Consider the following 22,622-nt stretch of genomic DNA (forward strand, 5'->3'; position numbering starts at 1 on the left):
TGGCTGCTATTGGATATTTAGCGTCTTCAGCTTGGATTGTATGAAGTTTTCGTATGGTTTTGTTTTCAGCGTTCTCAGTTGTGTGGCGCATAGTGGTGCTTACTGCGTTGAATTTTATTCATTTTATTTCGTTTGTGAGACCAAGGTGAGACACTCTATGGTTCTTGCCACAGAGCAGTGCTTCATGCACGGAGTAAGTTCTTTCCTTCTTCCAGGCATGACTCCAAAACGTTTAGAAACATACTTTTCAACGTGAGCTGTTGCCGGTTAGAGCTACGTCCGCGTAGCAGGTCGAAGAAGTCGTTTGCACCTGTAGATCTGTTTGTCAACGCAGTTTCTTTATTTTTTTTAAGTAGTGCAGTGTTGCTGCTATGTCATTTCGAGTTTTTTTTCAGTTACATTTTTACAATAATCGGTTCACAGCCCGCTTGGAACCATGTGCTGAAGTGGCAAATTAAGGTAGGTTTCATTTGAGTGTTGAGCCGTCGAAAGACCTACAGAACGCTGATTTACGAGGTTGAAAAAAGAAAAAAAAAACTACGCCGGTATAATGGCTAGTCCACGCAGAAACAAATCTAGGCGCCGCCACGCCGTTCAAAAATCGCGCGAAAATGACATGTTAACATGTGTAAGAACGATCGAAAGCGCGTGTCACTGCCCGATCGCTTGGCCATCGCCTAGCTTCACCTCCCCGCCATAACACGTGCAACTTACTCATAATAAATGCCATGAATAAGCTGCAATGTTTAAATCTGTTCGCGTGATTCACTACACCCGCCTCGCATTCACAGAGCAACATGCTGGTGGGGATTTAGTCGCTCCCGTGCTTACTGCGTTGATATGTTTGTGAGACGGTGAAGTTGGTTCTTTAATGGTGATCAGGTTCTTGCCACAGAGCAGTGCCTCATGCACGGAGTAAGTTCTTTCCTTCTTCCAGGCTGACATCGATGTAGCGATTTCGACTCATTTCGAGGACTACGCATACTAGTGCAGATCCAACGCACATGTTAACATGTGTGCTCCTGTGCAAGGGAAGCCATGCCAATATGCAATGCACATGTGGGACATCGATGCGATGTCATGATGATTTATGGTGCTTGTCAAGGGAAGAATGGCAATAATAGGCACATATGACACCTCTTATTGGATATGACTGCAGACCTATCTCTGTTTTACCTGCCCTCTCGAAGGGCCTAGAAAAAAATTATCTTTTGCAGGATTTCTCGTTTCCTTGAAAAACATAATCTAATAACCGAACACCAGTATGCATTCGAAAAGAACATGCCCACTCAGCTTGCTCTTCTCAAACAAAAAATTCTAAATTATTTTTAATACTGCTGACTAATTTCGGTATTTTAGTCTAAGGCGTTTGACTCCATCAAGCATGAACTAGTTGATGACTTATTATGACATTCATGGCATCATGCTTGACCTTATCAGATCGTATTTGGAAAATAGAAAGCAGTTTATGCAGCTAAACGAAATTTCCTATGAAATTGTTCCTGTGAATTTATGCATTCCTCAAGGAAGCGTCTTAGGTACCCTTTTATTTAAAAATTTCGTCAATGATCTTGTAAACATCGAGCGGAATACTACGTACATAGTGTACGCTGATGACACCAAGTTACTAGGTTAATCCACATGTGTATAGAAGCTGTAGTCTAAACTGCGAATTCTCTGCTGGCAAAGTTACATAGGTGGTGTGCTGATAATGGGCTAATTATTTACTAAAAAGGAAAAAACTAAAGCCATTTTATTTCGGCCCCAAAACATGAATGTTCATTTTCAACAGGATATTTCATTGAATCCTACAAAAATTGAAGTAGTCCAATCAACCAAATGCTTAGGCAGCACTCCAATTACATATGATTTGGAATAGCCAAGTTGATTTTCTGGGCAGAAAATTTTCAAAGCTGGCAGGTTTAGTGTTTCTCTTAAATACCTGCCTCGTTCTGTGAAGCTTTTAATATATAATTCTCTCTTTCTTAGCAGTATAAATTACTGCGGCCTTGTTTGCGCTACGACTTGCACAACTAACATTAAGGGATCCTGAAACACTTTTTGAACACAGCAAGAAAACATTGCCACGTTGTAGAAGAGGCTCCTGCGAAAATGTGAGCCAAATACTACTGCACTGCATGCAGCAGGGAATTTACAATCTCGTGTCAAAAACAGTGAAAAATCACTTGCTGTCACCTTCACAATGTCGTCATTGCAAGCAGCAAAGCCCACCAACAGTTATTGGCCGATTTCGTGATCGTGAGAACATTCTCTAGTAATACTATTATTACTAATTTTGAGGGAAATAAATGAAAAATATATGTCTGCGAAGACAGAAAATGCATTTCATCTGCACACGACAGCTGCGTGTAGCTGCATGGCCTGTGAGATAGCAGCAGCATTCTGTGTAGAGTAGATACCACAGCTGCCACAGGGTCCTGCAACAAGCCCTCTGTGAGACCTGTGAGAACTTTTGGGCAGAGCCATGCCCCCTTGCCAACCCCCCTGGGTAGTGGAGACGAAAGGAGAGAGAAAGCTGTTCATCGGCGCAATAACTATGTCTAACTCTGCTTAGACTTGAAGGATTTGAAACAGTCTTGCGGCAGGAGATTTGTGAGGTGATGGGGTTTTACGTGCCAAAACCAGTTCCGATTATGAGGCACGCCGTAGTGGAGGGCTCCGGATTAATTTTGACCACCTGGGGTTCTTTAACATGCACTGCAACGCAGTCCCTTACTAGTGAAGCCATTCTATTTTTCTAACTGATCATAGAATGGCGTCCTTTAAAAATGAGGCCATGATGCGATTAGTTAGAAAAGTGTTTCAGGGCCCCTTAAACAAAGTGCTTCTCCTGCAGAAAAAAAATATTCGTGCCATATGTAACAAACCTCCCAATTTTCATTCAGATCCTCTGTTCCATGAGTTCAGAACCCTCGACATAAAAGCCTTGCTTCACCCTTTAATCCCCAAATTATTTTCAGTAAAAGGTACCAATTTTCCACGTTTCTTATCATAATGTCATATTCAAAAAAATTTTTGATATTCTGATTCTGAAAATATATTACTTGATTGATTTCTGGTTATATATATATATAAAGAAAGAAAAGTTGCTCTTGAAATACCATCAATGCCAACCGTAACTCATCTTTCGTGGTAGGAAAAGCACATCAGGCTGAACGAGTGCGACTCGTCATTGGCGATATTGGTACAACCTCCCATCATGAGTACAATTCGGGGATGAGGGGTTAAAGGTTTAATTATTAATCAGGGCTTACTTACAAAAAAATAAGTTAAAAGTCACCAACCACATCTTACCTCGATCTATTGCCAATCTAAGAAAACATGTTGCCACATATGATACTCGGAATCCAGAGTTCTGGTATATACTACCAAATTATGCCCAGACTATGGTATGTAGATGATGTGCCACAGACTGTCGAGCCTGCTTAAGGATCTTGCATTAACCAAACTTATGCAGTTCCACGTCCAATTTGTATAATGTCTTCTCTCGGTAGTGACAGTTTTCACTGATCTAAATTTGCTCATTTTCTTTGGTTTCTTGTTTTATTCCATGGCACTGTGTGTACTTTCTATTGCATCCTTACAAGTGTTGTATACAGTTTATATATGAGTGTATGTGCTCAGTTCTTGGTTTCTTCTTTTTTTAATATTGCATACAGCACTTACTATTTCTTTGTTAGTGGTGTAAAGAGTTTTTACAAATATTCTGGTAATATAGTTTTTCACCCTGCTGCAGTCAGTGCCTGGAAATTTGGGGCTAGTCAAGTTGCCTTGGAGCAACTTTTTCCTTTTTTTTTTACCCCTACAATCTTGTTGTTGTTTGTGGAAATAAACCATTATCATTATTATTACCATGATATAAGAAAGTTATAAAATTCAATAAAGCCATTGGATATCATGCACTAATTCCATCAAGAGGTCTGTGTGGGCTGACATTACATGTGCCAAAAAAGCTTTAAGTCATGATGTATTCACGGCCGCTGGATTAAAAAAAAAAAAAAAAAAAAGCGGCCTGCCGCGTCGGGCGCGTTGCAATAGGAGCGAATGTGACAGCCGTAGTTGCATTGTCGGCCGCTTGGCTGGGCCGAATGGCGCTAGCCATCGGCGATGGAATGCGTCGGCTCGCACGCGCGACGGCGTTCCAAGCGCATTCCTGACGCATTTGCTATGCCGATGCCAGACAACAACCCCCAGACATGTGGCGCCGCTGGGGATCACACTGTTTTCGATGCACGCGGCAGGCCGCACCTTTTTTTTTTTTTATCCAGCGGCCGTGATGTATTTCAGTATGCAAAACAGAGGTGCACTCGCTGGCACTACTTGTCAGACAATACTCTGTGTCGAGACTACAGCTTTCGGTATTTACCAACAAATGAGGAAAAGGACCTGCCGATTCCAAGATTAGGAATTGTATTTACAGTTAAACCTGCTTATAACGAACCTCCACATAACGAATTCCTGGATATAACGAAGTTTTTCGATTCCCCAGCGATACTCCATAGAAGCACATGTATTTGAGACCTCTACGTAACGAAATGGCAGCGGGAGACCCCCTCGATATAACGAATTTTCCCCTCCGACCACCTAGAGATTTCGCCCCAAATTTTGTCATTTTTGCGCGAGCAGCAACCGGAAGCACCTTCTCCGCCGCGATGGAATGCGAAGCGAGCGCAAGTGTGCGTGCGTGCGTGTGCGAGGCGGCCCTGCATCCCTCGACCCGGCGATCTTGCCGCCGCGGGCGTGACCATTCCCCCTCCCTTCATTCAGATCTGATCTTGCCGCTTGCTGCAGCTGGCCTAGCCCGCCAAACCGGCACTCTCTCATTTTCCAGCTGATGTTGCCGACGCGCTGGTACACGCTGTGGCACATCAGACTCGATGAGCGCGGACACGCGCTGTCAAACGCTGGCGGCGTGTGGAAGCGCCGCTGGAGAAGCAGGCGAAGTGACCTTCGTGCTGGTCTATCGCTTCAACACAAACTGAGCGCCGAGAGCACACAACACGCAGAAAGCTACGAGCCGCCGACGCACCTACACTGCTAGACTCTGCCCCCACGCAGATCGCTTTCAAGATACGGCCTACGCGACCGCGCGCCGCCCCGCTATCCCTCCCCCCTCGCTCCCTCGCCGGTGCCTCGAGTGCAACGGAAGAAGGCGCGCTTCCTCCCTGCTTTTCTTGCGCGCGCGAGATTTAGACGCGGTCGTCGCCTCCCCTCGCACGTTTTCACTTGCACATACAGCATACTGCGCGCGGCGACTGCGTTATGCCACGTACACACTAGCGGCAAAACGCGCGCGGCGCGCCGCCGGCGGCAAAACGCAGCAGCGGCAGGGCGGCCACACCAACCGGCGGCGCGCCGCTGCGGCAATCACGTGACAGACTAGACTCTCTCCCCCCTTCTCGAACTATCCGTTTGCTCGGTCCGGGAGCTGACGCGTGCAGTCACGAGTTTCGGCTAACAGCGGAAAACAAGCGGTCGGGCGAGTTCGCATGTCACCAGTTTCCCGCGCGCACGTCAAGGAAGCGGGCCGCTCTCATTGGTCTCCTTCATCCGCGGCACGCGGCAAGCCGCAAAAAATCGGTCCAGGAGCGATCCCTGCCGCGGCAAGAAAAACCTGTTTCGCGGCTGCTTTCGCGGCGCGCGTCTTGCCGCCGGCGGCGCGCCGCGCGCGTTTTGCCGCTAGTGTGTACGTGCCATTATCGTTATCGCCCTTAGTACGGCCACGCTAGCGGCAAAATCACGCAGCAAAAACGCGCGGCAACGCGTCATGCCGCGCGCGGCAATAGCGGCAGGAATCGGGGGTCTTGCGTCGTGCCGCGCGAAATGGGTTCGAGACCCATTTCTGCGGCAAATGCCGCGTGCCGCGAGATGAAGAACCAATCAAGAGCGACGAGGGTGACGTCACGGAGCCATCACAACCGGAACGCCGCCGATCCGCGCCGGGTTTTCAATCTACGATCGTGACCGTCGTCTCTCGCATGCATGCTCGCATGAAACAACGAGCGCTCGCGGTGTTGCACGCCCGTTCAGAGAGCGCGGGAGATCTTATCGCGCTGCCGCGCGGCGAGACGCGCGTGCCACGGTGGCCTAGGGGCAAGGCGCTGACGCGCGGTAACTTGCGGCTCGCTGCATGACGCGTGCGTTTTTTGCCGCTAGCGTGGCCGTACCCTAATATACGGAATATCTACAATGCATCATGGACACCATCTTTATATAGGAAATACGGATCTCAAGGGCCATACTTTTGCTGGCGGAAACCGAAAATACGTCATAATTGTCGCCCACGGCACTTTGGGCGGCCAATGCCATCGTCAAGCCACCAAGCCAAGCGACACGAAAAGTCAAAATGGCCGCTCGGGCCGGCGCGGCGTGGCAGTTCGCAACGTATGATGCGGGAACGGTCCCACAGTTGCGACGCAACAGCGGGGTTACCAATGCATTGACTTCTATGGGAGCTGTGCCGGGACCGGTCGAAAACGACGTAACAGCCGGGAAAACGCAGCCCCCGGGAACGTAACAGCGAGGTTCTACTGTAACACTATACGACGCTACGACGCCATCGTGACGCTCGCTCTTCGTTTCCGATGCCTCGCGCTTGTGCGAAACGACACGCGTCCACGCATCCGGTACATGGTGTGACATTCCGAGGATGAGTGCTTCGACGAAAACGGAAAACGAGCGCACGTTACAATTGAGGGCGCGTTAGAATCGAGTAAATACGGTAAACGTTTATTTTTCGAATTTTCGTGCCGAACCTGCATATAACGAAATCCTCTTTATAACGAAGTTTTTCGGGAATTTGTCAATTTAGTTATATCCAGGTTTAACTGTACACCAAAAAGTGCCAAATCTAGGAATCTGCCATGGCTGGTCAAACTGGATCTGCATGACATGACTGGACCTTCCCCCAAGCGGGTTGGGTGCTCATGCACGGCTGGTACAAAAGCTCCCCTGTGTTTAAGGGTTGGAGTGGGGTCTCTGCCCGAGTGGGAGTGGGGTCTCTGCCCGAGTTGGAGTGGGGTCTCTGCCCGAGTAGGTTTTCTTTTTCCAGCTCTGCCAGCGTTAGAGTGAATCTAGTTCTCTGCACCAGTGTTGCAGTGAAGCTCTCATACCTCGTTTCTCTCTCACCAACAGCGCCAACACTACATTGTTGGTCCCGGAGTATGTCTCATGTGCTTATCAATCGAGAAACTAAAAGCACAAGGCCTATGGCAAACTCCAGGGAGGTTAGCAAGAAAAGCTTTGCTTTAATAATCTAAATAGTATATTTATGGCTCTAATCAAGCTTGATTACATATGAAAGGGGACAGGCTGCTTTTCTGGTTGTACTCTTTCACAGACAGTGTCGGATCCTTCAGCCCATCACCCATGGAGGAAAGAAAGCTGTCACTGCTAACTTCACCATTATACTAGTTCACCGTCTTGTGAAATTCACAGCCTTCTCCATAACATATGAAGGCCCTAGAGTACGAGTGCCATTTAGTCCCAGATGTGCCATGTACGAGGTCTGTTAGAAAAGTGTCCGACCTTTTTTTATATCCATTAGAACACCTAATGGATATGAAACAAGCGCGCTTGCATCAGCCGACCTTAAACCTTCATGCGCATGCGCAAATTTTTTCCCGCCTGCCAATAGCGTCAGTTGCTGGGACACAGCGTTTGAGTGAGGTAGTGCGCAGTGCTCTCGTCAGTTTTTTTTATTGCAAGGAAAATGACGGAGTGACTGGAGCAGCGCTACTGCATCAAATTTTGCCAGAAACTGGGCGACAGCCCAAGTGAAAACTATTGGGAAGATTCAGACGACTTACAAAGGTCGGATACTTTTCTAACAGACCTCGTATAGCCCATGGCACTCCTGACCCTACAACGCCCTGAAGAGAGAAGATGAAAGTTGCCTCCATGACCATAGCTTTCGTGTGGTGTGGATGAAACAGGCTAGATACTAGATACTATACATAGCCAGAGTCTAATTAGGGTTCTAAATCTTGGTTTTAGCCGCTCTCTAACTTTATTAAAGCTTATGCACCATTGAAAACATGGTCCTGTTAGTGTTTAAGCACTGCTTTTCAGTGAATGAAACAGAACAGACACTTCTGGTCCATTTAGGTTCCATATAAAAGATTTCACAGTGTTTCAGTGGAAATTCTCCATATCATGGTAAACACTGACAAGAATAATTCCCTTTATTGTTTAAGAAAGCCTAATTTGTTTCCAACTGCAAACAGATGTCCTGTTAACTGATGATGGTGCAATGGCAATATCAGATGCAATGACAAAAGGGAGGGACCTGTGATGGTACTCACAAAAATGGAAGTGTTTCCTGTTATTCATACTCGTACTGTAATGCTGTAATTCATTATTCATACTTTCATCACTATCACTGCTAGCACATAAAAGAAAAGCTGCATATTTTTTGCATGTGTGTTCACATTAGTGTCATCCATACCATAACAGCTCGAGCTACATTCTCAAGCAATGACTTATGTCAATACTTCTGTTTCTGCATTACATACAGCATAAAGCCTCACTGTTGCTAAGTGCATTTGCCAACATCAGAACATATATTCTTTTCATCTTTTAAATGCACTTGACAATGGCACAACTAAAAAAAAAAGGAAAGTAAAGAACTAACCGAAAACATGGTCCAGGCACAACCTTCTTTCATAACATCAATTTCTCCTGGTCTAGCCAGTAAATGCACACAAGAAGCAATGTATTTTAAAAAGTGATCAGCTGAGAACTTGGCCCCCCGAGTGTGCTCAGTCAAGAAGCAATGCACAAGGAGGCAATGCATAACCTTGCATATTATTTTCATATATAATACATGACCAGAAAAAAAGGAACAAAGCCTGAGTGAGGCAAGTGTTCCATAGATCACATGTTTTCTAGAAAGTGTGTGTGTTCCGACACACTCCACATCCCAGGGCAAATTCTTCACCCGTAGGCGGGTGCTTGATGTGAAGAGGGCACTCTTCTCCTTCTAGTTGCTTGGCCTTGGGTCCTGCACAGAGCCCATCAAATTTCTCATAAGTGCCAGCTCGTGCAAAAATAAAAAAACTTTTCAGAACTCTCAATAAGGTATGGCAAACATGCAGCCTGCAGAGCATTTAGCAGAATAGGTTCCAAAGATTTTATGCTATGTCTATGTGTGCAGTACCACTACCTGCACTTCATTAATCATAATTAGGAAGGTTATGAAACAAAGATAGACCTGTACGTAAGAATACACAAAGCGATAATTCATGTAACAGACTACTGTAGCATACAGACCAAAACTATGGACACTACAGAAGGACGCATGGCTACACATGGCTGCCATTTCTTGTCTTACCTTTTTTCTTCTGCCCTGTCTGTAATTGGAAGTTGGATGTTACAAGAATAATTTATTTATTTACATTACCCCTAAGGGCCCTCATGCAAGGGTATTACATAGAGGGGAGGACACAAACTCGTGCATGCAAGATACAGCACTAGCGCTCAAAATACAACTAGTGGAAACATGAAGTATAACTCAAACATGAAATATACATAAGAAATAAAACTACATGAAATAAACATACACAAGGAACATAAAATAAATAGATATGAACAGGGGGGTATATGCACTAATTCATGAAATCGCAAGAAACTTTATACACAATATGTTAATATGTACACCCGTGAGCAAAAGTATACGGACCACAGGGTCGCCGAAAAAAGTGAATTTCTTTGTAATTAGCAAGCATAAACTGGACTTGATGAGTACACTAAAAAGTTCGCAATGCCAAGTTTGGACTGCAGTCCTCAATTTCAAATTGCGTTCATAGGCAGAGGAAAAAATCGGCTTTTTCGTGCAACCTCTGGTCCGTATACTTTTGCTCATGGGTGCACATATAACAATAAGTAATAACTAATCTGCTACCACTAACCGTTTTCATGCAACAAGGTTTGGAAAGATGGTAAGTTAACTTCAGTAGCTACGTCTGATGGTAGGTTATTCCAATCTATTATTGTGCGAGGAATTAATGATCTTGCGTAGAGCGATGAGCGGCATGTTATGCGTTTTACTTTGTTAGCGTGGTCACGGCGCGGGAAGACTGCAGGGGGTGGCGAAAAGAAGTGTGGCATGGTGATACAGTTTATGAAATAAGGTTAGGCGATTTTATATACCAGTTAGCTCAGATGAAACCATTTTTTGGAGTAATAGGTAGTTTTGCATTTTAAGGGATGGGACTAGAGAAAAGTCAATGTGCAAGGCCCAACTACAATTTCCTGAACCCAATAATACTGTATTTACTCAGTTATAAGGCAGCCAGAATTATAACATGTGGGTGCAGTTGGAGGACCCGAGAAAAAGAACTTATGTATGCACACTATTGCAAGACAATATAGAGTAGCCGACAGATTATTCAGACTCGGCAGGGATTACCCAAAATACGGAATAATCGTAAGCCCCTGGAATAATGAGAATAATAAGTGCTGGTTATGTGCAAATTTTGCCCTGAAACCACACATCTAAGCGAAATTTGCATATAACCCGCACCTTGCCTTCATTGTTAAATTTTTTCGAATTCTTGGTCGGGTTACATGCGAGGCAAGGGAGGGGAGTGACCTTGTGGCTAAGGATTCTGGTAAAAAAGCCTTACCTTATATTAGAATAAATACGATATTAGAATAAATACGATACCTTTATTTGTTAGACTTATGGTACATGGCACACTTTATCAGGTATACCAGGTGTCTCACATAGCTCGAACCAAGTTTAAAAAAAAGTAGTACATATTGGGCAATCGAGACACATGGCATGTTGTCCATAGCTGTCGTTAGTTACCCAGAGTATTTTTTGGAGTTCAGTTAGTTAGGCTAAGTTCAATTAGGCCAATTTTTGAATAGAAATTTCATGGCATAAGTTTGATAGAAAAGTTGTAAAGCATGATGCTATCCTTTCCATGATTCTTATTTCTGGGTTCTGAATAAAGCCCACGAAATAAGGAACAAATGACATCCCTGCGTGCCTGGTTTGCAGCATTCTCAGTCATGTTTCCAAATGTCCAATTGAAAAAAAAAAAAGCGATTGGCACTGACAATCAGGCAGTCACGCCAGTACCACTGTTGCAAAGATGAAAATCTGCCATGGTCCAAAATAGCCGGCGCTGAAAGTGGATCAAAACACACTTGTTGGCTTCTGTTATGGCGGGCATGTGGGCTTCTTTCTTTGAAAATATAGTTCAGAGAACTGCAAACGAAATGCACAAGTGTGAAGTGACGTCTTTGTTTTTCTTTTCTCTCCATATTTTGTGGGCCGTCTTCACAGCCCAGAACAAACCACCACGTAAAATATAATGTCATCAACACTTCACTGCGTGTTTCTGAGCCCACTCAACAACTTTCTTGACCAAACATATTCCCTAAATGACAATTTAAAAATTTGCACGAGTGAATTTAGCTAATTAGCTAACTAATAAAACTCCAAAAAATACTCTGAATAACTAAGGATGGCTACGAACAATGTCGTTGGTCTCAATCACCTATAATGACTCACTTTTTTTTTCTTTATAAAGCTTGGTTCAATTTACATAAATCACCCGTTTTTGAGGCTCCAGTCAGTTCAACTTTGTGTGATTGTGCTATTTAATAACACGAACTTCATCCACCTGAAGTGATAGGCAATCATTTTGAGAAATTTGTGCTATGCAAGAAGATTCAAACAACATTAGTGAGTACGAGATAATTTGAATCAAGAGTGTGTGCTTCAGTGAAGTAAGGAAACAATAAGTCACTCTTGGGGTACAAAATCATACAAGGAGTGTTGCAGGCACGACATGAGGCTCACCAAAATGAGATCTGGTCAGAAGTTTGAACTCTTGATGCACAGTTAAAACACACATCCTTGCTGCATTAACACTAGAATACAAATGACAACAAGCTTTTCTGCCAGTACATTACAATAATAGGAGTGAGCTGTGGCAGCCATAGAACGAAGGCCTTGCTCAATTCTCTTCCGGCAAAAGAATTATTGTTATCAGTATCTGTGCAACAATTGAGCGTAGCCTTGTAGCAGCAGCATATCTTGTAGCTTGTAGGATAGGACCTTCAGCTATCAAGTCAATTCAACTTACTACCATCCCCTTGTCTCTTCCACAGCACTGTTTCAATGAATCTGACAAGGTCCTTTTTACTTTTTCCACTACCATATTATCTCCACTGTTCACAGCTAAGTTACTACTAAAAATGAAACACAAAAATGCATGAGATGAGGCACAATGTGTGCATTTTTCAGAATACTACATTCATACTGTTGCTACAAAACACTAAGCAGAGCCTCTTTCCATGCCATTTCCTCCCCAGTGCAAGGTAGCAAACAGGACATGTCCGAATGAATGAATGAATGAATGAATGAATGAATGAATGAATGAATGAATGAATGAATGAATTCTGGGGTTTCATGTGCCAAAACCATGATTTGATTATGAGGCACAGTGGGTGACTCCGGGTTAATTTTGACCACCTGGGGTTCCTTAACGTGCACCTAATGCACGGTACATGGGCGTTTCTGCATTTCACCCCCATCGAAATGCGGCCGCTGTGGCTGAGATTTGATCCCATGCCCTCGGGCTTAGTAGCGCAACGCCATAGCCACTGCGCCACCATGGCGGGTCACATGTCCCGTTGACCACCTTGCCTTTTCTTCTCAGTCTCTCTCTATGGTAATCTAAACAATTTCATGTTAAGAAATTAGAAGCACTCCTTCACAATGCCATTTACCCACCTGTCCAAAAGATACATCTTTGAGAACTAGTATGACATTGAGTAGGGTGGCTTTCTGGGTCAGTTAGTGCATGATGACAGTATGACGGTTCCAGCAGGTAGAGATGCGAGCACTTGGAAAAAGCAAAAGCACAGGAAAACACTGGATTTACAACTGAAGTTTATTGTGAACAAATTTTGTAGATCGCCACCACGCATGTGTAAAAATCTAGCAGTAAAAAACACTCAGAAAGTTTGGTGCACAATTGCAGTGGAATCTCGTTGATACGATTCTGCATAATACGTTTTTTGGTATAATACGTTTTTTTTTTCTTTTCCTGGCCAACACCCCATGAAAGCAATGTATCTTCATACGGTTGATACAATCGTGTTTAAACCTGAAATTGGATAACACGATTGCAAACTGGTATTTCTGAAGCTCGTAGCTCTATATTCAAGTGTACTAGGTTAAATTACATTCCAACGACCCACGAGCAACGTGTGAAGGGCCAGTCACACTACTGGAAAACTACGCGCCTGCGGTGGCAAAATGCACGCCACAAAAGCTGCCGCGAAGCAGGTTTCCATGCCGTGGGAGGAATCAGTCCTGGACCATATCATTAGTTGTGTCAAGCTGCTCTTCGGTGTTCCTATGTTTTTTCTCACTCTCGTACTACCATCTTCATCTCTGAGTTCTTGGCCTCGTGGTGCCGTAACCTCCGTGGCTATGTCATGGAAATGCAAGGCGCTGACTTTGAAAGAAAAACTCGATATCATCTGCAAGTTCGAAGAAAACTCAAAGAAGGAGCGTGTGGATCTGGCAAGCGAACTTGGTTTGCCGAGATGACAGCACAGAAGACGGCGGTGATAGCTGCGGCAACCGGTGCTCAACTGCTGGCGACATACTCGCTGCGTTAGACACTCTTCGGGGGTTCATCGCAAATGCTCAGTTGAGTGAGTAAATGGCGGGTTATTTTTTTAACTTCCAAAAGAACTTGTTTACGGACATTCAAAAAAAAATAAAGTGCAGCGAAAACTGATGAGCTACACATTTGAATGTTGCGGAATAAAAGTGATGGATGCGGTTCATGTGATGTCGAGTGATGCTGCTCCGCATAATGCGCGTTATGTGGAGCAGTATCACTCGACGCCACAGGAAGCTTTGCTAGCGAATTTGCCACCAAGTAAGCCTGTTTTCTTACTGTTTGGAGCTTGCTTTGGATAGTAAAATTTTTGGATGTTAAGTTTTATTTTCCAGTTCCTGCGCAGATCGTATCGAGATTCCACTGTAAGTGTGAGTGAACCTTCGGTCTATCTCAATGATAAGGAACTTGAATTTATAAATTTATTTCTAAATATACCACGCTAAGCATGTGTTGAGGGGCCTGAGGGGGAGGGGGTTGTGGCTAGGTCTTTTTGCTTGTTTTTAACGCATGCGTGGCAGCGATCTACAGAATTTGTTCGCAATAAACTTCAGTTGCAAGTCCAGCGTTATCCTGTGCGTTTCTTTTTACGAAGTGCTAATGTCTCTGCCTGCTGCAATCATCACACTGTTAGTATGATATTAATTGGTATCACAGCACACAAACATTTCATCTGCAGAATTCCAACCAAAGAGCACCGGTTTCCAACCAACAGTAACAGAGAGTTATGACAAACACATCGGGTTAAAGCGTAACATGCTTGCATTAAGCGAGAAGAATAAAGGGATCTGAGTAGTTATATTTTTCGTTAGTCATGACCATATGAAGGCAACAGACAATGAAACCACAGAAAGCACAGGGGAGATTAATTATGCTTAATTAAAGGAAATGTAGAAATAATAAGGAAGACAGAATGAAAGCTGATGAAAAATAACTTGCTGTCGGTAGGAGCCTAACCCACTTCTCACTCCTTGCATAGCAAGCAGTGTTGCCAGGTTTGGCTATATATAGCCAAATTGGGCTACGGGAAAAAATTTTTGGCGTCGACTTGGGCGAGTTGGCCATGTGGCTATATTTGGGCTACTGAAAATCTGCCACTTGGTTGTGTTTGAGCTATAAGTGCCGCCCTAATCCACGCTCCAGAGGTGGCTCTGATCGGGTAGAAGCAAATCTCGAAGGCTGTGTTGTAGCTGGCTGAGCCTGCCGCGTGGCTGAGCGTGCGTGCTTGCGCGAAATGACCCCCGCCTTTCCTTCCCTCTATGCGCTGTTGTCTGAGCCGGTGGCTTTGATCCTTGATGCACTTAAACTTACACCCTGCTTGGCCGTTAGGCACCCGATCCCCGGGAATCGGGATGAACCTGGGCGTAGTGGATTTTTCACAGTACACTGTACTAACATGGCTATGCTCAGGAAGGGAGAGCAATAACATAGGGTCGGGGTCGTCGGGCGATCGTGGAGCCGACATGAAAGAAGGGAAGCACGGGTGGATGATACGCTACAGTGTGTTCATGGCCATGTCTTCCGGATGACGTATTGCAATGGGCACAGCTTTCGACCTACTCCACGTTTATGGCGCGAAGCTTTACTGCAATTTTCACTTTCTTGCTAGATGAATTTTTCTTCGTGCTTAGATTCGAGATTCATTTCGATAGGTTGGACGTAAGATCGGATCTGCCTCAGAGTGGATAATCCAAACATGGGGAAGTGGACCAAGTATGCGAGAACGTATAAAGAAGAATGGGAGCAAGACCCCGAGCCAAAGGAGGGTTCTGGTGCTTTTACTTCTAGATGGTTTGCCCGTAATGTCATGGATGCAATGACGTTACTTTCTGCCAATATCGAAACATGTTCGCCACGATGACATCAGTGCACCACGTCACGTGAACTTCACCCACCGTGTTAGCTTAGCTTGTGAGGTGTCATGCTGCTGGCTCGATGACGCAGGTTTGATTCCCGGCCACGGCGGCCGCATTTCGATCAAGGCGAAATGCAGGGACACCCGTGTACTTAGGTGTACGTTAAAGAAACCGAGGTGGCCAAAATTAATCCGGAGTCCCCCACTGCGTCATGCCTCCCAATCATATCGTGGTGTTGGCACGTAAAACCCCAGCAATTATTAGAGTTTTAGAATACGGTCCTCAAACGTATTGGGACCCCAAAGAAATAGCGTCGAAGCCACTGCGCATCCGCAAGATGGTAACTGTGCTTGGGTTTTGCGTCGGGCACGCTATTTCATCAATTTAGCAGGAGCCCCAAAAGCTACCCCAAAAGCTTTCGTCACCAAACATGGCGGCGCCCATCGAAGCGACGGCTCCAACCTAGCACAAAATTGGGCTCGATTCATGGTAACGCGTGAAGTTTGTAGAAGTGATTGCGGTTATCGCTTTCTCTCAACATGTGTTATGAAGATTGATTCATTATACGCCGCTGACTACGAATTCAATTGTCGATTTCATGGCTCGTAGGCCTATCACGGATTGACTTGGCTGGGTGAAGGTGCGTAAGGCTGGTTACTCAAAACTAAGCGCAACAAGTTGCATGCTGCTAATAGAATAAGTTCTAAATTGTAATTAAACACGAAAAAACGCAGTCTAAATTACTTTTCTTATCATAAAATGATATATTTTATTTTAATATTTATAACAGCTTTTCCTTGACACCGTAGTGACGCTGCAAACGCAACACGCTATCAAGTGATTGCGGTTATCGCTTTCTCTCAACATGTGTTATGAAGATTGATTCATTATACGCCGCTGACTACGAATTCAATTGTCGATTTCATGGCTCGTAGGCCTATCACGGATTGACTTGGCTGGGTGAAGGTGCGTAAGGTTGGTTACTCAAAACTAAGCGCAACAAGTTGCATGCTGCTAATAGAATAAGTTCTAAATTGTAATGAAACACGAAAAAACGCAGTCTAAATTACTTTTCTTATCATAAAATGATATATTTTATTTTAATATTTATAACAGCTTTTTCTTGACACCGTAGTGACGCTGCAAACGCAACACGCTATCCGCAAACGCAAAACGCCTATTCCAAAACTCTTCATTCTTGCATGCCCCAACGATAACACCTGCAAAGCTCTTTGGGGCCCCAAATTTAGAGGCCCCTATTCTAAAACTTTATTAGCCATCAACATGGTTTGCTTTTTGACAGTAACCGGTTTTCACAGCATTACCACTGTTATCAATTTGTTGTTTACCATTGCTCTTTGTGCGCCGTCGTGGCTTTTACCATTTCGAGCGAGTTAGTTCGGGACGTGCTCGTCGCCGAAAATGACTGCGCGCTTCCTACACTAGTGTGCCGGTTTGCGCAGTAATCTTTTAAAGCTCCGCTTACACTGATTCAGACAGTGAGTGGCACCTGTTGCCCGTCTCCTTTTCTTAACGCATGTTCTTGGCGTGTTAGAGACCTAAGATGGCGGCCAGGTTATTTAAATTGACACTATATAGGTAGTGTATGCCCCAGCTAATCTGAGCCAAGCTAAATGAAAAAAAAAAAACAAGAGAAAACAAGATAGGACAATGAGACAAATAACGCGAGATATCATAGCGCGAAAGACTTGTTTTAACGCATCAAAAAAGAAGCCGTGTGCACATCGCTGTCACAGATCGCTGGAGAGCTGAACTTCTACGCCGTAGGCAGAGATAACGTGAGAGATCGATGACGCTGAACATTATTTTGTGTTCACGACAGCTAAATAGCAGAGTTCGTAGTTAATATTACTGTAAATAATTAAAAATAATAACTTAGTACTATCTGTCATAAAATAAAGGCACTGATTCGCCCTCTGCAGCGATTCTCTGGAACTTAAGAGCTTCTGGGGCCAACCAAAAAGTGTTCTGTGCAAGCATGATGTTGCTGTTGATGTAAAGGGCCGATCGTCACGGCGGCACGGACATTTTGTTACGATGGGTTGTGCAAGAAAGGATTGCCGCAGTCGAATGTGAAAATGTATACACAAATAAAATTGCAAATAAAAATGGCTATATTTGGCTACGAAATATTTTGCACTTTTTTTTTCTGTTTGGCTACATTTGGGCTACAACTTCTCTAGCTTCTGGCTACGCCGCCTCGTCGGACCTGGCAACACTGTTGCCAGGTCCGACGAGGCGACTCGACTTTTTTTTAAATATGATATTTTACCAGTGTTTTTTTTACACGACTACAGATTAACGATGATGTACAAATGCTTCCTCCGTTATAAAGAAAATTATTCTCTTTCGTTAGCGAACTTGAAAGAAAATCTGTGTACAATACGAAAGTCAAAGAACCATGGGCTGTGCCCACCCCCAGAGTATATGGTTATACACAATCATTACATTACACGATGCCTGTACTAATAAATAAACTATTCAAGGAGGATTTTGATCCTCTGCGTGCTTCTACTAAAGCAATTAAGACAAACTGTCCTAGAATAGCAGTGTTCTCTTACTATATTAATCGCATGAAAGTTCTTTTCGTTTTCTATTTGTCTATGCAATTTAAAACCATGTTCTTGTATGCATATTGACTGTGATCAGCGTTCTAAATATTTGTTACTTATGAACGATGTTCGTTCTCCGCGACAGCTGTACTGCCATGTAATAGGAAGTCGGGACCTCTGTAAAGTCGCTGGTGCGACTTTTAGTCCCGTACCCTCCTTTTTGACGAAGGAAAATAAAATGGAATGGAATAGAATAGAAATATCTCATTTCATATGCCGAGAGATCAACTAACACAAGATCCTTCGCTGCGCACAGCATGGTGACACCATCTGTTGAAACGCATGCCAATCAGCAATCTTGAATGAGTACAAAATACACGCACAAAAGAAATTTGTTTACCATTTAATTCTTGCAATGAAAGAACAAAACAAGACAATTAACGGTTAAATTGCAGATGCTGTTGTCTGGGCATTGGTCATCAAAGTAGACACCTAACTGTAGTAACACGGTGGTGCTGCCATCGCTAACTTGGTTAACACACATGTGTCTTAGTGGTGGCTTCTCCACACTACTTGTTTGCTGCTTGAACCACATTACCATGCATGGTGAATGGAAACAAACACACAACTCTGCATCCTGTGGGAACATGTACACTAGGTAACTCTACTCTGTACCCTCAGCTCCCCCCCTCTTCAAATAGGAAAAAAGTGGTGAATTACCAGCAGGGCAGCGCGGCAGCTCCTGCTTGGGCAGGTTGGCCACCCGCTGAAAGTCATCGTGGCAGGCGTTGCAAAAGTGGGTGGTGCCAAAGCAGAAGAACACCGCCACTGAGCAGCAGTAGCGACATTTGTATTCCAGGAAGTCTGTACCGTGCTTGGGGCACATCTGCAAGCATCAAATGACGACACCAGAGCTATTACCGTTAGCAGGTGTATTTTCACAGACCCTGACCATCAATTTTCAGCACCATTGTGTAGGCAAGCAGCAAACATGTACAGTAAGATGGCCAACTACATCAAGGAACATTGGTCAGAATATTCCAGGTGATGGTGACCACCTGTCCACCAAGACACTGTTGGAAAAAAAAAAAAAAAAAGGCTACAACTTTGGCCAATTGACTGAAACCCAAAAAACAAGAAAATGTGGTGTAATGCGAGATACGAAAGAAATGAACCAAAACAAAGTAGAGTCATTCTTTTCTTAAATATTGTTACAAGGTGGAAGGAAGAGGAAATGACATTTGCAACTCCAGATGGACTCTATTATGAGTTCAATGTAATGTCATTCGGGCTGTGCAATGCTCCTGCAACCTTTGAGCGCTTTACGGATACAATTCTGTGTGGCCTAAAGTGGGAGATTTGCATGTGCTACCTCGATGACGTTGTGATTTTTGGTCGCACACTTTGTGAATACAATCAGCAGCTCGATGTCCTCACCTGTATTGAGAACGCTGGACTAATTCTGAACTCAAAGAATTACCATTTCGGTGAGCGGCAAGCATTGGTATTAGGTCATCTTGTGGATAACGATGGCATCCGACCTGATCCACAGAAGACTGAAGCCGTCGAAGCCTTTCAAGCACTACGGTCTGTGAAGGAGCTGCACACTTTCTTGGTACTGTGTTCTTACCTTTGCCGCTTTATTCATCAGTTTGCTGATGTTGCTTACCCGTTAACACTTCTACGAAATGATGTATCCTTTGATTGGACTGCCAAGTGTGACGCCTCTTTTCGACAGCTCAAGTGTCATTTGACGATACAACCTATTCTCCGACACGTTGACCCTTCCGCACAAAGCTCCTGCCGGTCAACTTCAGCCTGAGCTGCCTCCAAGCTCCCCATTTGAGCAAGTTGGTACTGATCTTGTGGGCCCTTTTCCATGATCCTCCGTGGGTAAGCACTAGAAAGTCGTGCGTGTCGACTACCATAACCATTACTGCGAGACACCAGCCATCCCCTCCGCCACTGATCCTGTGGTCTCTCTTTTCTTGCTTTACTCCATCATCCTCCGGCATGGGCCGCCTTGAGTGATAATCAGCAACTGTCGGCACCAGTTCACCGCAAATGTTGTGGAAGAGCTACTACGCTTGCGAGCTCCTACATTCCTACATTCGACGCCATACAAATGACTCAAACAAATGGACTTGCAGAGTGAGCCAACCAAACGCTTACCTACACGCTTGCAATGTACTGTCCCATTGGATCATAGGAATTGGGATGAGATTCTACCATTTATGACGCACGCTTTCAACACTACAAGGCACGAGACGACTTGCTACAGCCCATTCTTTCTTCTGTATGCAAGCCCACCTCGTTGTACTCTAGATACCATCCTCCCTTTGTCGATTACTGACGATCATTCTATAGCTCAGACATTCTGTTGTGCCAAAGAGCCTCGTAGGCTTGCTCATCTACGCACGCCAGCTTCGCAGGATGCCGCCACCGCTCCGTTACGCATACCGCTGGTGACTTGGTCTGGTTGTGGACCCCAGTACGGAAGTGCGGTCTGTGCACAAAGCTTTTGGCACATTTTGTGATACTCGACTGCCTCAGGAAGGTTAACTATGCCATAGCGTGCCTCAACGCCAATGGCCGATGTTCTGCCTGACCTCAAGTAATGCATGTCGTCAGGCTCAAACCATACACTCAGCGCGAGGCCACCTGACTCGCCCAGTGGGCTTCATCTGCGCGAGGAGCAATGTAACGGTGCGTTTGCACACATGACGAAGAGGAGACGGACTGGTGGAAGAGAAGGAAGACGAGGACTTTGCTTTTGTCTGGCGGCCTCACCCCATCCAGTGCTTTAGCGCCGAGCCTTCTAAATAAAAACCTCCCACCTTGTAACAATATATCAGGAAGAAATGTGAGCCAAGTGTGTCCTTAATTAAGCTTTTGTACTGAGCTATCAGGTTACGTATTGTCCATATGCATCCTTGCTGCTACAATACCAAAAAAATGACAAAAACAAATTTTTTTCTCAGCGTGTGAAGAGTCACAAAATCTAGCAAAGGTGACAATTGCTGAATTGGCTGTACCTGTGCCCTTGAGATGTCAGAACAGCCACCGCACACAAGCTCAGCTGGGTTGTACTCATCCACTGGGCCTGCCTCAATGTCACACCGTACCTCACCACCATAATAAGCCTGAAAAAGCAGCACATCCCAACATTTTGTAGATTTCATCACTAAAGGCGCTGACATATGCCTGCGCATGCACAAACACACGCAAGCCCACAAGCAATCACAAATGCTCTGGACACTGTCTGTGTCCAGGTGTGTAAAAATTCGGTAAAGCTACCATGACTGCACGAGTACGGTTAAACTTCAATATAATAAAGTTGATAAAATCGGCACTTTGCTGTATACCAAATTACTTAATATTATAATTCAACCTTTTATGCAAGTAAGTACAGTTGCTGATTGATTTTTCTTACACGGAAGGTGCCTCAATATTTTCTGAATTGTCAGGCAATCGGTCAAAGCAAATGTGAATGAGAAAAAAATTCATTTTGTTTAACCCTTTAGCCGCCAACCCCGAGCTGTACTCGTCACACAAGTTTGTACCAATATCGCCAACGACGAGTCACACTCGTCCGGCGCGATTTTTCGCTCCTTCCGCCGCCAAAGACGTATCACGATCGTCAATTGTCTTGCTTGAAATTTTAAACCCTAGATGGTGGTAGCTGTCTATGAAAAATCACATTTCGTGCTTTTCGCGCGTGTTTTAAGCCTGGCAACAGTCATTTCATAATGGTGCTTCGCAAGAAGAATGCCGGTGGTGGCGATGCTCCAAGAAAAAGAGGTGCTTCTTGGAGCAGTACAGAAAGCAGCGTTAGTGACGACATGGAATTTGTGTCCGACAGCAACTCGGACGTTGTCTTTTCCCTGGATATTACTTCAGATGACGACGAGAGCGACAGCAATGACGACAACGATGACACACTGAGCAGTGCACGTATGTGGCAACGCGTGAACACCGATAACCCGCCACCTGCACCTCCGCGGTTTCCCTTCTCTTCAGTGCCCGGAATCTTGCAGCAGCCCACTGACGAGAATGACATTCTCGGCTGGTTTCATGTATTTTTTGACTGGGGCATCATTTACCTAATTGTCACGGAGACGAACCATTATGCGGTAGCGTACTTTGCTGCTCAGGGTTCTACATGGAAATCAATGATCTAACATATATTTTCAGAATCAGAATCACATGGAAAAAATTATGACTACTTGAAAAAATTGGCTATTTTGGTACGTTTTTCGGAGTTAAATTGGCGGTTAAAGGGTTAAGGAGCTCTGAACCACCCCTAGGGTTTGGTGAAATAACACAATCCGCGGGTAGCATATGCTGCTGTGATCACCTCAGCCAAGTTTTGCTGTCATACGCGGTGCATGGAGCTCGCGAGCAGAGTGCAAGTCACCTTTCTCTCAAATGCTCTCATTTCAACAGAAGCTATGATCCTCACTCTTTTCTGTGTGCTTTATTTTGTAATAAAGCACATTCCCATATGTGGCTGCTATTGGTCC

At 44.6% G+C, this 22,622-nt stretch overlaps 1 protein-coding gene across 2 annotated transcripts in view; it reads right to left on the reverse strand.

Moving 5' to 3' along the window:
- Positions 1–8,805: 8,805 nt before the first annotated feature.
- The window catches only part of LOC119449561 (E3 ubiquitin-protein ligase MYCBP2-like), a 208,031-nt gene continuing 194,214 nt past the window's right edge, over positions 8,806–22,622 (reverse strand). For both annotated transcript variants that reach the window (XM_049665301.1, XM_037712753.2), the window contains exons 76-78: positions 21,135–21,242; positions 18,820–18,985; positions 8,806–9,022 (exon numbers count right to left, since the gene is read on the reverse strand). In XM_049665301.1, coding sequence (XP_049521258.1) covers positions 8,907–9,022; positions 18,820–18,985; positions 21,135–21,242 — 390 coding nt within the window. In that variant the 3' untranslated portion in view covers positions 8,806–8,906. The remainder of the gene's footprint in view (positions 9,023–18,819; positions 18,986–21,134; positions 21,243–22,622) is intronic.

Source organism: Dermacentor silvarum, chromosome 4 (assembly GCF_013339745.2).
Source record: "Dermacentor silvarum isolate Dsil-2018 chromosome 4, BIME_Dsil_1.4, whole genome shotgun sequence".
In the NCBI taxonomy this organism is placed as follows: Eukaryota; Metazoa; Arthropoda; class Arachnida; order Ixodida; family Ixodidae; genus Dermacentor; species Dermacentor silvarum.